This window comes from Haliaeetus leucocephalus, unplaced genomic scaffold (assembly GCF_000737465.1).
Source record: "Haliaeetus leucocephalus isolate CR32 unplaced genomic scaffold, Haliaeetus_leucocephalus-4.0 Scaffold678, whole genome shotgun sequence".
Classification (NCBI taxonomy): Eukaryota; Metazoa; Chordata; class Aves; order Accipitriformes; family Accipitridae; genus Haliaeetus; species Haliaeetus leucocephalus.
In genome coordinates, this window is record NW_010973114.1 from 6,355,961 (window position 1) to 6,373,089 (window position 17,129).

The 17,129-nt window shown below is 44.7% G+C and overlaps 1 protein-coding gene across 1 annotated transcript in view; it reads right to left on the reverse strand.

The window, feature by feature from the left end:
- Window positions 1-16,899, reverse strand: part of LOC104839536 (potassium channel subfamily K member 16-like) — a 175,306-nt gene extending 158,407 nt beyond the window's left edge. The window contains exons 1-5 of the mRNA XM_010579872.1: window positions 16,705-16,899; window positions 13,774-13,894; window positions 11,536-11,702; window positions 9,787-9,955; window positions 5,733-5,975 (exon numbers count right to left, since the gene is read on the reverse strand). Of these exons, the coding sequence (XP_010578174.1) occupies window positions 5,733-5,975; window positions 9,787-9,955; window positions 11,536-11,702; window positions 13,774-13,894; window positions 16,705-16,899 (895 nt within the window). The remainder of the gene's footprint in view (window positions 1-5,732; window positions 5,976-9,786; window positions 9,956-11,535; window positions 11,703-13,773; window positions 13,895-16,704) is intronic.
- Window positions 16,900-17,129: the final 230 nt, after the last annotated feature.

Sequence of the window (17,129 nt, forward strand, 5' to 3'; positions counted from 1 at the left end):
CTCACCACAGAAGTACAGCTATGGTTTCCAACCACATATGTGAGAATAATTGAAAGAGAAATTTGGAAAGTCTTTATTCAGATACATGTCTCCTAAATCATGTTGAACCGGTAATTAAATGGATTCAATAATTGCCCTAACTTTAACTCAGCAAAATGAGCCTTTCCAAACCTCTAGTAGAGAATTATCCTAATCAAGTCCAGAATCCCTCATGACAGAAAATGCTGAATTTTCTAAGCAGATTTGGAGCTGTTTGAGTTCATGTCCTGAGGTGGAGGTGGGGCTGGCTGCGGGGATGCAAAAGCATGGACAAGGTTCTCTGGAGGGCAGCATTTTTTCTTCCCCCCAACTTTTTAGCCCCAGAAGAGCTAAATATTGACTTTTCTAGCATGTAACCAACAATATTGCCCCATGCTGGTCTTCAGCCACAAGTGCCAGGGATCCCAGGGATCCTCTTTCCTTACAGTGTGAGAGCTGGTATAAAACCTCACAGGAAATCTTCAAGACCACTTTGAATCCTGCTGGAAGGGTACAGGGGAACTTGGCTGACACCAAAATCTGATTTTTTTGTTTCTTCGGGTGTGATTGTGAGGGATGGAGAAAGGGCCTTTGGAGAGTAATTAGTTATGTTTGTTAAACCAGTTCTGAGCTGGATCCAGTGCCTTTTGGTCACAAGTCAGGCAAGAAAGCACATGTCCAAGTGTGACAGAGTGGAAAACAGTATGTGTGTGGCCCACGTTTAGTAATTTCTGTAAAAAAATTATCCCCCTGGCTATATGATGTTACTTTAGCCAAGCTGTTCCACTGCTTTGACTAGTCTCTCCGCTTCCAGAAGAAAACTAATCTCTCCAAATGAACTGGCTATTAATTGAAGGAGACCTCGAAAGATCCCTAAACAATCCCATACATTAATTAAAGACAGATCAAAGTGCAGTTTCTCCTATTCTCTCTGGAGGCAATTGAATTTCTGAGGGGCTTCTTTCTGAGGGAAAGATAATTCCTCATAGCATTTCCTCAGTTTCAAGTGCAGAAATGCACACTGTTTGCTAGCTGGTAGCAAAGACGTGGGTGATGTATGAGGAGCAGCCCAGACTGAATGCAGGAACATGCTGCTGCCATTTAATCCAAGATAATATGTTTCATGATCATACTCCTGGAGTTCTTCAGCAACTGGTTTAACGTATGGGAAAGTATTTGGCTTGCTTTGGAAATGTTTCCCATTTGAAAACAAGCTGTAGTGGGAGAGCTGGCAGTTGCACACGAGGCTGCTCTGTGAAAATTGGATTTCCCTGAGTGGCACAGTGAGGCTGGGTCACAGTCAGGGTTTTTAAACAGCTCGCGGGAAAGGGTCCAGACTGTGCAGATCTGCTGACCGAGAACCCCTCCGCCTGGTCTCTGGAGGATTGCTGCTGTCTCATCACTTGGCAAAAAAGGGATTTCAGAATGGATTTTATTCCTGTTTTCTGTCCCTTGGGCAAGGGGAACGTGCAGAAGAAGAGCCAGAGCCTGGCTTACACTCATGAATTAAAAGTCTTGGGACCATTTTAAATCTCCAGCTGTGGAGGAGAAGCTCTGTTCTAACTTTGCTCTCAATTCAAGATTATTTTTCTTAACCTCACCAACTACAGAACCACTAGCTAATGTATTAGTAAGCAATACCAGGGCACCTGGTCCTGGTTGAGAGAGAGCACCAGACCAGGTGTTTGCCAAAGGTCTTATGCATGAGCTCAGGTGATACACTTAATTTTCTCTGGGGCCCCTACTATCTGCAGAGAAAGCAACAGCTTCCCCTTTCAGGGGTGAAGCGAGGACAAGATCTGCTGCAGTTGTGTGGTGCTCAGAGGATGATAAATCTGGGAGAGGCTGCTTGCTCCAGCCCCAGAGAGATTTGTTACTGTGCCTAAGCCCTTCAGCTTTATTGTTCAGTGTAAGCGTGAGGAACAATATGGCATCCAAAAAAGTTCCTCTCCCACCCTGGCTTGCAGCTTTCCTGGGCTTTTCCCTTGCCTTTCCCAGCAGAGAGGACCACACACCCTTTGGTGCTGGCTCGTTCTTCCACGTATCTGCAGCTTCTATCTCCACCCCTCCTGCTGCATGAGGCACTGCCTGCCCTCGAGGCTGCTGCAGAGTGGGCCAGCTCATCCTGGCCCCAAAGCCTGCACCTAAACCTGCCATTTTGCAGATTTTTTTTTCTGGAACAATCCCTTTCCCTGTGTGACAGAGGGTGTGAATGTGTGCCTCAGTCCTGCCGCAGAGGTTGTGCAGGGGAAGCTGGTGCATGGGACATGATAGGAGCATACCCCGTCGTCAGCACTGTGCGTGCTGCCAGCGAGGGTCCTTCGCATGATGGTTTGCTGACAGAAAGCTGTTGCATCCCCAGCTGACCTCCACAAAGCTGTTTCAATGTGGGTACAAAGCAGGATCCCTGGCTGGACTAGTTCAGGGTGCCCATTCCCATCTCTTTCTTGAGAATGAGGCATGTTTTAGCCCTTAGCTAGCTCGTAGGAACTGCATAAAAATACAGGATGGCTTCCTCTGGGTCACACTGACAAATCTGTTGCCATGGGACTTGCACTGGCCGGGGTTGTACCAGCTACATCAGCTGAACCGCACGGTAGAAGGCAGAGTAAAACTGCCTGAACTTGGCAGAAATGCAAAGGAAGGGTGTCTGCTGCACACAGCCACGAGAGGGCACGAGAAGCAAAGCTGAGACCCTTCTTCAAAAGTCCTCCCTGCAGGTATGAGGATTTATGAATGGCCAGTCTTCTTTCTTAGGGCAGTTATCTTAATTTCTCCTGAGAGCTTTTATGTTCTTTATGCTTGTGGAAGTGTTTTCTCTGTTCCCAGGCTGGCATCTACAGCTGGAAGGACACCTCAATTCTTGGTGCCTGAAGGAGGACAGCCCCGTGACGGCTGTTCCTGGCTCACGTTTCCCACATACCCTGGCCCTGGGTTGGTTGTTCAGTACCTCTGTGCCTTGTCTGGAGCAAGCGCAGCCTTACACAGGGAGTGTGGCAAGAGGGGATGAGTTAAAAGGTGAATTGCCTGCACCCTATGACAATAGCGGCACAGGGCAGACTGATTTTTGGACACGGGCCGTGTTTGGTTTTCATGGCTCATTGTTAAACACCCACCAGTGTGAAGGATACAGAATTTCTCATATTCTGTTCAAAGAGCCAATGCCTGGCTCTGTGCTTGTGTTTACAGTCAGAGTCCATGGGCCATCTCTCTTGCCCTTCCTGAAATGTCTAAACAAGCATCCTCGATTGCTCTGTGTTGGAATAAGACATTACCAGCTTGTTTCAGGGCTGCGTTGTATTATTTGTCATGACAGGGAGCAAGCAGGACAGTGGAAACAAGTTAAAGAAAATCCTTCAGCAGTGTGTTGACTTCAAGATGTTCCTTGGAGGCTCTTCTTCAATAGAGACAGCAAATAGACGTGGGTTGTGCTGGCCCAGAAGCCCTGCCTACCACCTTGGGGCTGGGGGGCATCAAACAGCAGGAACTGACCTGGAAGAAACTATGAGAGACTGTGCAAAATGGCCATTGCACCCCAAGGCAGGACCATCTCTCCCTAAACCAGCCCTGACAGTACATCTATTAGGTTGGGGATGGGGTTAATTGTCCTTGTAGGAAGGGATGGGAAAAAACAGAAAAGAAAAAATCATGCCTGGAAAATAATAGTGTGAGTCAGTGCTTGGTGAGAGGGGAACACAGAGAGGTGAAGAGATCCCTGCGCAGGAGCATCCAGCTGCTTTCTCTGCATGGCTATGGTGTCACCTTGTGATAGCAACAGGGTCGTGGCTTGCACAAGGACCGCTGTGTCCTATGATACCCCTGCCACCTTGCCCCAGTTTTGGTCAGTTCTTGTTCCTGCTGCCTCAGAAAGGTTTACTGAGAGTGAGACATATTAGGTGAGAAGTCAGCCTTGAGGGCAACACTGGAAAATAATTTGGGGAGGGAAAGAAAGGACATATTTGGTCAGGTCTACATGCCAGGTCTTGAACCAGCAGAGCTGTTTTGGCAAGAAGTGTGGTTTTGTTTGACTGAAATAGTTATGAATTCAACTTCAAGGCTGATTGCATCTTTATGGCCTAAATTTGCTTTATAGCTGTAATTTATTTTCCCTTTCATACAGGAATAGCTCTGGCAAGGGCTGGTCTTGCTGTAACTAACACCCAGAGGGTGAGCCGAGAACAATTATTCACTGTCTGACAAAATAGGACCTTGAGGATATCACGAAAACCTGTCAAGTGACACGTTCAGCACCATCAAAGAGAGATACTTTGGTTACTGGACCTACGGACTACCTTGGGTGGGTCCTGTGGGTGCTGATGTGGGTTCAGCATTTGGGCAAGTTCACGGACTTTGCAGTACAGAGACACCACCTCTTGTTTGGGCAGCCTTTGAGCCACCAACTACTGGAAGAGGGATTGCACCCCATCACAGGGGCATGGCAGAGCTGCCTCATTCTTATGCTCTTCGGAGGCATACGCTAGTAGGCATGGTCAGAGACAGGATGTTGGACTGGACTGACTTTTAATGTAACCATATACACCCTTGGGACTTTTCACCTCCATGACTGTGTCTACCACAGCTGCTTTGCCAGCACTTCAGGGTAGGGTTTTCATGTACTCTTGACACACACAAGGCACCTGATGCATGGATTGAGCCTTTAAAGGCCAGGGTCTTCTCCCAGGGATGGCCTGCATGCCAGGCAGTACATCTGAAACACCATGCCCAAATTTGACATCCTTTTTTTACCTGGTTGAAGGTAAGGCTGCACTGTTTAGACAACACTTGCTCTTGGAAAGCTACCTTAGCACAACACAATAAAATCCTTTTAAAATGACTTTATAGCTCTTATGGAATACAAACATAGCAGCAAGGCTCTGATGTAGTGAGGGCTGCTCCATTCAAACCAGTCTCTGTTCTTATAAAGTGCTGACAGAATAAAATTATTATAAAATTTGAATTAAAGACATGGGTTTATATGTTCTTTATAAACACCATTAGAAAGGTTGTTCAAAGCCACAGAGATAAAAGGTGAAATTGCCTTTATTCATCTTAGTATAAAACAGGAAGAGGTAGAATTAATCATTTCTAACACACTAACCTTTTTCTAACCCTGTCCATTAGATGTTTCTAGTGTCTGAACTGAGCCCAGGTCTTGTCCTTTAAACATGTCTTTCAGATCATAATAGCTTATCCGATATGATGGCTCAAATCAGGCATCTGTTAAGTTATATACCCTTAATTCTTCTTCCAAAGGTGTTATGCAATGCCTCATAAAAGCTTGTGCATGTCAGTTCCTGGAAGAGACATGATTTCTTGCAAGCAGCAAAATCCAAATAGAACCAGCAAGCTCTACCGTGCCCCTCCTCTGCGTTTTTGCGGAAGCACTTTAAAAATGCCTTGCAAAACAAGTGCACTTTTCAGGTTGTTAGCACAACCTAGCTGCAAATTGAGGAGCAAATTTCTTACCATTAATTTTGGGCTTTGTGTAACTGTGAGTCCTGAGTTCTGAAAGGTCATATCTCAGCAAAAGGTAGTAGAAATTTTTTTCCATGGGAATTTCTTCAGAATAATTCACTAGCAACTCTCCAATGAAGAGTTCAATTCTCATATGTTATGGCAATAGTTTTGCTGTAAGAAAAATCATTTTTTTTCATTTTTTGTGTGTTCAGAATCTGCTTCTAATGACTCCATTTTTTCTGCATCCCCTCCAGCACGTGGTGGCAGTAGTTCTTCTTCTGGAATAAATTGAGCAGGCCAGTATCTTCTTTGTTGGCTTGCTTCATTGCCCTTACTCACCTTTCCAATTTGATGGAGATCCTTGACAATTATTTTTTCAGTATCTTCTAGTACTGTTGTCAATAAATTAAATAGGAGAGCAATCCAGGCAAGGCCGAAAAGAATCCAAATGGCCACCAGCGTTCGGTAGTAGGAAAAGTAAATCCTGTCAGGCTGTTTACCTGCAGATAAGGGGAGAGAAAGAAAAAAATTAACAAGTTAAAATTGCTTTGCCCGTGTAAAGTGGGCCAGCCTAATGGATTCATCAATGTATTTTACATTGAGTACTTTAAGGTGACTTTTCCATTGTAGTGGAGTCTCTCACCTCCCCAGCATTAGGTTAAGGTTGGGCAAGTCTCTTGTTGTTGCAATAAACGGATAGAGGCTAGCACAAACGTCAAAAAGATACGGCCTGTCAAAAAGATATACCGGGATTGAGATGAACTAGTAGCAGAGCGGGATATTTTTTTCCCCTTACAACATACCAATTCCAATTCAACCTCTGCATCTACAGGTAAACGCAATTATGTGGGAAGTAGTGTAAAATTGTGTTGTATTACCTTGAAAATATTCCCAAACTCGCAGAGCACAGTGGGCCACTATAACCACACAACTATTACTACCTAGGTTATTGTAATTCTGTATACTTCTATAAAGTGTGATTATAAACTAATAAATATTTGCTTTAAATTATAGGTACCCTTGATCATACAAAGAGAGTAGTTGTAATTCCTACTTTACTTTTGAATGGCTTCGGGAGCTTCCTCCATTAAAAAACTAGGTGACTGATGAGGACTCACTGACACATGCCAAGAACACAACTTACTGTGTTGGCAACCAGTGGACCGAAGCTTATTTCATGCAGTCCAAACCTCTTAGCATCAGCCAGTATCGCACACCTGCTTCTCTGCATGGGTCATTTCATTTGTTTCTTCAGACGTCAGCAATCCACCACCAACATACAGAAAGCATTTTCTCCTGCTGCACTTAGTCCCACACAATGTTGTCATCATGATACAGCTGATATGGCCCTGGCATCTGCAGGAAAACTTGGTGATACTGCTTATTGAGTGCTATAAGTCACTGTCAAGGGTGACTCCACATAGTAGATAACACAGCAATGTGCCTGGATAGGGAGACCACAAACCTGGTGGATCATTTCCCCTTGTGAAGCTGCCCAGAAGGAGCCATGATGCTGGCAACTCTTTTCAAGTCCTGCAGTGCTCTGTACTTCACAGATCGATGTGCAGGATTTTTGTACTTTGTCATGCAAGAGCTCTGGAAATGGGGCAGGATTGGGCTGGTTTGTCCTCATGGATAGATATCCAACAGCTGTTTCTTTTTCTTCTGCTGGGGTTCACTTGGCAGAGGGGATTCCAGCCCTGCTAGAAAGCATCTCCTTTTGTGCTCTTATCTGCAGTTCATGATGTGGGGTTAGCAAAGCAACTAGTAATATCTTTGTATTGTTAACTCAAAACTGGACTTCAGCAGGGCATAAATTCAGTTTACAGCCCAAGGGGAGTTTCACCGTAGAAGTATCACCCATGGGTATGTGTACTACAAACAGTTAAATCCAGACTCTGCCATCTTCCTACGATGTCTCCCTACCCAAAACAGGCTTTATCTCATGCTTGAAGTGCAACAGCTACAAACCAGTTTTGAACTACTAAAATGCAAATAAAGTCAAACCTGTTCTGTTGCACTTGGCTAGCACAAATCCATTTGTCATCTGTACTCAATTCTAAATGCATAATACTCAGAGCAGTCATTGATTCTGCTTGTTTCATTGTGATGGTGTGAGGCATTAAACATGATCATTTTATCACCTTTGTTTAAGGCCAATTGAGATAAATCATAGAACCACAGAATGGTTTGGGTTGGAAGGGCCCTTAAAGATCACCTAGTTCCAACCCCCCTGCCATGGGCAGGGACACCTTCCACTAGACCAGGTTGCTCAAAGCCCCATCCAACCTGGCCTTGAACACTTCCAGGGATGGGGCATCCACAACTTCTCCGGGCAGAACCTCTGTTCCAGTGCCTCACCACCCTCACAGTGAAGAACTTCTTCCTTACATCTAATCTAAATCTACCCTCTTTCAGTTTAAAGCCATTATTCCTTGTCCTATCAATAAATACTGCAGGGAGAAATACTTCAGCTCCAGTTAAGTCATCCTAAAGAAGATGAAATCACAAAGCCAGAAGGCCTATCTAATTGTTATTTTTTACTGTATTTGTAAAATAATATGGCTGCAGAGGAGGAAGGTGCTATGGAGGTAGTAGTTTTAAGGCTGTGACTTGCTGTCATTATTGTAAAACACACTTGTAATTTGGACAAGGGAAGAGAACGCACCAGTTTGATGTTCACTCTTTCTCCTGCATGACACCACCCACTTTGCACCTTCCTGTATTCCACATCACTGAAGTTTGAGGTGCTCAGTATCACACAGGCCAGGGTTATCAGTCCTGCAGATGGTTAGGAAAGAAATGCTTGTGCCCTGTTGTCCTCCATTGCAGTGACAAAGATTGGCCCTGGCTGGAGTGAGCAAAGAGGCCACTGTTGTGTAATACAGATTCCTTGCTGATGCCTGAGTTCTGTGTTGTGTTCACAGCAATACTGCCTAACCAGTGTTGGAGACAAAGAATCTTTGGATTATGTGAAAAGGGGAATTTCAGGGGACACTGGTTTCCTGTGCTTTGTAGCAAGAGGGAGCAGTTAGCTGGCTGGGATCACCTGGGGAAATGTGGCCTAATCAACTCATTGCCATTGCATGAATTAACCATCAGCTAGGCTACAAGATCATTGCAATCACTAAACTCATGCAAACAAGCAAGAAGTCAACTGGATCATCAAAGCACTACCCAGCCTCTTTAGCTGACTCAGAGAAATTAAGGTCAGCAGGGAACATCAGTGTCTGGAAAAGTTTGTGGGCTCCCTCTGCCAAAGTCCTGAGCCTGATGTAAGAAATCTTTCAAACACGCAGCAAGGCTGCCAGCCAGTCTCCAAGGCCCCTCTTGCATGTCTGCAAGGCTTGAGAGCCTAGGGTTTGACGTGTGGTGGATGTCTGTCCATCAGAAAGGGACATGAGGCTTCCAGATTCTCTGTAGGGACAGCACTGGTGCTCAAGTATTAGCTTCAGAGCTTCATTCTCATATCCCTACTGAAGAGAAGTTCAGGCTGGCAAGATGCTGGCCATCTTGCTGTAGAGAAATCTTTGATTTTTCCATGGAGTCCAGGTGTTTGATTGCTTCTTCTGTGGACACTGATTTGGCTCCTGGTCATCATTTTGGAGCTTCTGCAGAAGCTTATTCTATGGAGAATGTATTTTGGTCAGCAGATCCACAGAAGTGCTTTGGGAAGTACACTAGCATGCTGGAGCGTAGCTTAAACAGTCTGTCTTCAGGGGAAATCCTAAGCTCTGGCTTGTGAAGACAGAGAGCCCCCAGTGATGCATAGCAGACTAAAGAAGGCCACTTTTGCAGTGATTTATATGTTTAAGCCCCACTTCTCACAGAGTGAGTAGATTTCCCCACCTTCCCATGACTGGGATTTCCACCTTTCAGTCTGTTGTGTAAAATCTTGGCTTCTGCAATATGAGCACTTATTTCTTTACACTTTGAAACATAAGTCTTAGATGGCTAAAGCAGGGATACCTGTCTTACTTTGTATGACTGTTGCAAACTGTTCCCTTTTGGTATATGCAAATTCCTAGGCTCCTTGAATTCTCCCCTCACACTTCCCCTTCCCTCCCCAAAATACTTGGCTTCTCTGCAATCTGAAGCACCACATTTCATTATATTTAGACAACTTTGTCAGCACGCGCAATCCCAGAGAAATGCATATTTCCTCCAGAACTGTACAGGGCAAAGACTAGCCAACAACTCAGACAGAAGATTTGTCTCTGCAGTACATTGGTGGCCTATGCAGTCAACCCATGGTAATTACAGTCATAACCCTGGTGCTTTGCTGTGTCTCCTCCCTGAAATCAACCTTACCTACTACATAATCTCCAAAGCCAATGGTGCTGAGGGTGATAAATGCAAAGTAAATTCCTTCGCTGTAGGACCAGCCCTCTGTTATCTGGAAGAAGAGTGATGGCAAGCACAGAAAAACTAGGATCCCCGTTGCCAGGAAGAATAAAAGGGTCAGAAATTTGATCTTCTTCTGGAAAAGGAAGAAACCAATTAAATTATAATTATGATTTGACACACTAGCAGGCTATATATAGCGGTGGCTCTTCAAAATGCGTGGCTATCTAGGAATACCTACTAGGACTACAGGAACTGAAGGATTTGTATTTGAGTGCTCTTCCTCTAAAAGTACCGTAGCCTTGCTCTGAAGCAGAAGAAAGCCATGTATTATGAGTGTTGTATGGCCTCAGTAGCCCTGGGAGAAGTAGTCTTTTATCTGATTGTATCATCCTCCATTGACCATGAGTATAGGAGGAATTCCTATCCAATGACTTTTACTGGAGTCAGACTATTTCCACTTGTCAGCAGACTTGAATTTTAGTTTTTAGGTATTCAGGTGTGGCACCTAAAGAACATTCAAATTTGCCTGGGAAAATAGACTTAAAAAAAAAAATGACACCATTTCTGACAGTACTATCTCCAAGAGTCTTGACCGTTGACTTTATTACTCATTGCACCAGTGCCAGAAATTGGCTCCTATCCAGTGGATATCTTACTACAAGAAGACCTTTAACAAATGAGCTCCTGATGAAGAAGTGCCTGGACAGTGACTTTTGAATCATCCTACTTCCCAGCAGTCATGAAGAAGCCTTGACTGGAAAAAAAGGCTTGTTATATATTAAAATTTATTAGCCAGACACACATATAGTTTATGTATAGAATTTTATAAGTCCAGATTGTCTAGAAATTAATGGCAACTGTTGGATAATTTTTCACGCCTTCATGCATTGTGCATGTGCTTGAGTCTATATCTGATCAAGCCTTAGGTTCTATTTAAGTTCCCCAGACATGGGGAGAAATTTAGCAATTTGAACAGGGTTATCTGTAGCGTTCATACCTTGTCCTGAAAGAGAATTACAGTAGGAGACACAGAAAAGCTATTCTCACTTCCTCACTAGTGGTGAGAGAAGGGGAGGAGCTGCAAATAACTTGGGGTATAACCAGGCAAGACACATCTTTCTCTAGCCCTTTACAGGTGCCTCCTTACCTTTCAGCAATTGGGATCAAATGGACAACTTCAGCCTGATGTTTCCTTTCTGTCAAAGTCAAGGGAGGAGAGGGATTGAAGGACTGCATAATGAATAAGGAAGGGTGACACACTAGGCATTGAGTCAATATCCATTGAAACCCCTACAGCTCACCTGCTTTTTACAGCTTTTTGCAGCTCACCTGCTTTTTCCTGCCTCGAGATGCTTAATCATCTCTCTCTTTACTGGTTATAAAGGGAGACAGACACTTCCCTAGAGTGTTAGCTCCTGAGATAAGTGTCTAGAGAAGCAGGATGAGGCACCCACTCTCTCCATTGATTGCTGAAGGGGGCTGGATGTCTGCCATTTAGAGGGGTAGACAAAATGCTTCCCTTTCTCTGAATATATCCTCTATGGTTGCCTTGTCTGTTTAGCTCTGCAAGTGAAGAATGTCTCTTTCCCTCTCATGGCACAATGTTTAACACAGCATGAGAACAAATATAATAGAGGATAATGCCAGCATATATCTTGAGAAAAAACCTAGAAATGAGCATATAAATGTGCCTGAGTAAGTAAAACTAATTACCTTTCTCATTCCTTTTTCGTACAGGAATTTCCCCAGCTTTTTACACAGCAGTGAGAGCATCTTACCAACACGGTGCAGAAAAACAATATTCAGAGGGATTCCAAACAGAGCAAAAAAGACACAGAAGATCTGGCCCCCAGCAGTTTTAGGATGTAGCGTGCCATAACCTATGAAAAAACTGGGTCAGAGGAGATATTCCAGAGAACTGGAGCAGTCCACAGTCACATTCACACCTACCCCAGCCTGGCCTGCCTTTGACCCCAAAAGATGTGGCTAGGACTTCTCAGTTCACATGCACACTTTTTTCTCTGAAAAAGGCAGTAAGCAAAGTGATTTACCCTCCATGTTTTGGGAGATGCAGAGAGCGCTATGTGCTCCCAATCCAGCCTTAGTGGGAATGGAAGCACAATCTAAAAGCAGTTATGGAAAACATGCTCTGTCCTGTGACAAATACATGGGAAGACAGAAACCAGAAGTCTGGGGACCTGGAAGACATCAAGGCTGGAGTCCCAGGCTGTTTGTCATGTCAGAATCACATATAGCCATCTTCAGCTTCTTGTTGATCTGCCTGTGTGTTAATGACCTCCCTGGCTAACTGCCAGTAAGTTGGTATGTCCAGATACTGGCTCCAATCCTGGAGGTAGTGCAGTGTGCACTATAATAGATGGTGCTAATTACTCCAGACCTTACTGGTGGCTGATTTATTCAAGCCAGAGAGATATTTGTCTTAAAGTCCTACTAAAAGAGTATTTATCTAAGTAGTGGAACAACGGCTGCAGAACTCCAAACATGTCCTTTAATGGACTGGAGAATGTTCCTTTTAGATCCCATGAGGTACACCCCTGAGTGCAAGAGTCCTGTACTTTGTGTATGTCCTTACTCTGTCAGCGACCTTGAGAAAAGGCACTTTCCCAAGCATAGTTCATCTCAAGGCATTCATTACTTGGAAAATGCAATGTTTTCTTTGGGGGGAAAGACAAATAAAACAACTGAGTGATTTATTGGCTACTAGGCCCCCAAATGCTTGGGCTGTCTTGTGCTCCCTGTTGCAGAAATATTCCATTTTCATGACAAAACCTGGTGAAGATGGGTGGAAGTACCTGACGTACCTTCACAACAGACCTCTGCAGTGAAGCTGCAGAGAAACAGGCAAAGCTGTGCTTTTCCTGGGACAGCCTGTCTGCCTCGCTAGGGAAAGAAATTTGATGGGAAGTGACTGATTTGTTTGGCATAGAAATGCTGTAATTAAAAAAATAGAGTAATACAGGTGGTGGCAAGGAATGGATTGGCTAGTAGCAGGGTGCTGACAAACCAAGGAAGCTTTATCGATATGTGAATGTTGTTGTAACCATGGAACATTTGTCATTGATGTGATGGGTCAGAAGCCTTTCTTTCTTCTACAGTGGGAGGTCTCCACATGGGTCCATGCAACACCTACACACCTGCCATGATGCTGGGACACCACTGTGTCCCTTGTGACCTGTCACACTCATGGATCAGTGGAATAGTTGTGTCTAGGGTGTAGTGGGAGTAAGGCCTCAGCTTCACTCTGCAAAAACATAGATTTGACTTTCACTGCATGAAAGCAAATCATGAAAGCAGGAGCCAACAGTGTGGATTTTATGCTTAAATTTGGGAGGCCTGCACTTTTTTGAAGGCATATTTGAGAGAAACGGAGAGGCAGGTAGTGGCAGGCAGCCCCTGAAAAGGTCAGAACAGCTTGAAGCAGCAGTGTAAAAGTCTCAGCATTTGCCTTACCCCCTTCCCATTTTTTCCTCCTGGCATATTACTAATTCAGTATGTGCACTAATGGCTCAGCACAGGTTATTGAGACAGTGTCCATGCCCCAGCAGAGTTAATTTCTTTCCTACCATTCTTTTATGCTTTACAGCAGTCTCAGATTTAAAGCCTGTTTGACCCTAGAATAAAGACCAGGAAAGTGAAATTTATCTCCTACCCACAACTGGCAGCAGAGTGAACATTTTAACAGATGGCTCAAAAAGAAGAAACAAGTCAGAAATAATATGAAAGGCCACTGGTATTTCACAAGCCAAAATAATGCACAAAGAGCTGTGCAGTGGTGAAGTCTCAGGACCAAGTCCATTGCTGCTTACCATCCATGACGATAAAGGGCTGGAGATTTATCCTTGAAAGTATTATCCATTCAGGTCCTAATAACCAGATATAATAAGCATCACACACACAGAAACACACATAAATGGAAAGCATTAGACCTACCTATTGTGGAGACAACTGTGCCTGCAAAGAAGAAGGAGTTACTGAAATCCCAGTTGCTGTCTTCAGTCTGTGATTCATTTCCAACAGGGTATACTCCATTCTGAATGGCTTCAGTCAGGTTCTGGGAGGGAAAGCAAAGTTTGATATCAACATGGCTGGTTTTCTCAAGTGCTTGCTGCAAGAGTACTACAGATTTAGCCAACTACTGCTCCTTTCCTGTGAATACCGCTCACCTGTCCTCAGCAATACTCTGACACTATTCACACCTTTACCTCCAAGGTTGGGTAGCAGCCAGCTCATGTTTTTGAGTGTTAGTCCTTTGCCCTGTTTATGCTGACTGCTCTAGTGAGTGTTAGAACTTGTTTCTTTTAGCATGATCAAGGACTTTCTTTTAGGCTAAGTACTTTGGAAATAATGATCCTATAGATGACTAGGACATGGCAGAGCAAGATAGCCCACCGGCTTAAGTGATGAAGTGGCTGGTTGCTGGTTTTGACTTCGCCCTTGAGACAGCAGTGGTGGATCCAGGATCTGATCAATCACCTGTATTCAGGCACACTGAGCAGTGACTCTGATCCCTCCCAGAAGGGCATCAGTGAGTTATAGCAGGGTACGTGTGACTACACAGAGAATTTCATTTTAAGGCTGTATTCTGATTAGTGTCACAGATTTAAATTCAGAGAAAGTCCATTGCTTTGCAAAGCATTACACTTGGTGCGACCATGTGAGAGACTGAAAGAGTTAATGTCTCAAGCATTGTGGTGGAGCAAGTTCTGCATAGCAATGAACACTGAACCACAGGTGCACCAGGTATGGCCAAAGATCAAACAATGGTTATGCCTGCAGGGAAGGAGAAGTTACTCCCCAAAGGACCCCCAAGCCCACCGACCCGTTTCCCAAAGGTTCTGAAAGCACAAACTGCACATGACACCTAATCAGCCTAATGACTTTGAGTGCCTGCCCAAAGGAGGGGCAAGGAGATGGTAAAAGGACACAAACTGAAGCCCCATGCACGCACTCTCTGCAACTGGACCTCTAGGCTGGACCCAGGACCAGTGAAATCTTTCTTTTCTTTTCCTCTTTCTCTCTCTGTCTGTCTTTCTCTCTCCTTTTCCATAGTGCCTACACCTCATTGCTTTAGACATAAACCCGTTGATCAAGTCTGGGACTAGGAGCGGATCCAGCCACCGCCAGGCTTTTCTCTGAGAAGGAGTCTAGAAAGCAAGAGGGTCTGCTCTGAACCTTGTGACTCAACAGGAGGGCTCTCCTTCTTCCCTGAATTGATGTATATGGTTACTACGGGTTACACGGTTTACTGAGGTAGTTTCATGCCAATGCCTATTGAGAGAAACCCCACCACCATTATGCATGCCAAGTTCAGGCTGCTTCTGCCATGAATAAAATGTTTAACTGATCGTTTGGTGTCATCTCACCTTAATTTAGCCTGAGGGAATTCCAAACTCACCACGACCCCTCCCTGGTCTTTCCAGCTCAGGTCATGACAGACCACAATCAGAATTCAGCCTGACTTACACACTCTTCTCCAAACTGCATGAGTGAACACACATGCACATATTTATATTGAGGCCTTTGAGATGAGGCTAGATGAACATCTGTCAGAGATGGTTTGCCTTGAGTTGAGACTGCCGCAGAAGTTTGATGAGATGTTTCTCCTAAGCCCCTCCAGCCTTATCATCTGTCATGTCATGCATTTTCAGACTATTCCCTTCTTCCTTGGTTTTAACTCTAAGTAAGTGCTGCGTTGGTTTTTTTTTAAGTTAAAAAAAAAAAACCCCAAAAAACCCCAAGCAGTATCCAGCTGTCCCTGCCTTTAGCAAACAGAGAACATTGGACTGGACATCTGGAAGGCAGGCTGGTTTGTACAGAAACAGCCTAGATAAAATCCAGGGCTCAGCCCTGCCAGAGGCAAGACACAAGCTGGAATAAACTGCACCAGAAAAGTCTTCCCCCTGCCCCTTCCTCCCTCACTATATTTTTTGCTGCTGTCCCAGAAAATCAAAGCTAACAGAAATCATTCCACAGCCCTTGCACAAAGATTTCATTTTCTTGAAAAGTTCCTCCTTTTTTTCTCCTTCCCTACCTGCCAAAAAAATTCAAGATGATGAGGGTGCAGGCGTATGTGATGAGGGTGCATGCATATGTGAACTGAGGGCTGGATTGCTGGTTGTTTATCAGAAATACCAGCTCTTCCCCTCCCTTCCTCATCATGTGAACTGGCCCGTTAAGAGCTTCATTAGTTTCCCATGTGGAGATGCTTACAGCAAGGCTATTTGCCCTCCCCATTTTCTTCTGCACTGTAGCAGATAGAGCTAGGAAATATCGCAGATGAAGAGACACCCATACTCATTCTCAGCTTCCTGTGCTGTGACCAGAAACACCTTTCCCTTGGCCAGGCTACCTGTTTCACTTCTACAGCATCTTCAAAAAGTAAACCCTGACTATGCCACCTTCCTTGTAGTGATTTGAGCTTCTTTTTTTTCACCCAACAGATTACTTCAGATGTTGCTGTATTGTTGCTTTGTGCTATCTATGACGCTGTTGTAAGTGGCCACCACACCCATTCATTTCAGACAACCTCATTTTTACTGCCGTGCCATCCATTGTAGATGAGCACAGCCCTACTGAAAGTCCAATTAGCAGGAGGCAAGACCCCACAAAGTCCAGACATCTTGGGATGGGGACTGTTAATAGTTAACACACAAGGTTTTGTCAAGTTACACAAGCTGTATTTACCATCAGTGTGACCTGCCTGCTCAGACCAGAGAGTGAGCTTGGGGTTTGCTAAAATCATCCAAATGATCAAATCAGTAGGAAAGCAGTGAAAGCTATCTCTGTAGCAAGGCTGAGTAGGAAACAACATCTCACAGGGAAACAGGAGAGAGAAAGGGCTTCTGCAGGACTGGGACTTACCTTCATAAACTGCTCCATCTCCGCCACCGTGAGGTGGGTGAAGCTCTGCAGAAAAGCTTCCTTCATCTGGGCAGCTGCTATTTTCTCCTGCTTCTCAGCAGTCCTCTCCAGTGCCTGGAACACAGCTGCACCCACCAGCAGGTAGACGAAGTAGCCGGCCACCAGCAAACCCGTCTGCAGCTTGCCACTGCACATGGCCTTCAGTGGGACACAGCAAGGGATAGGGAAATGAAAGGTGGTGACTGGTAAATCCCTCGCACTCCTGGGAAGCCTCCCCCAGGCAGGAAGAGCCCTCCCAGCTCCAGTTTCCACTGAGATCCTGTGCTGACAGGGACAGCGAGATGTCAAATACGTTCATGGGGAAGTTGGGAAAACCGCCAAACACCAACGCCCCTCCCACCCCCAAACTTTCCACTCTCGGGGTT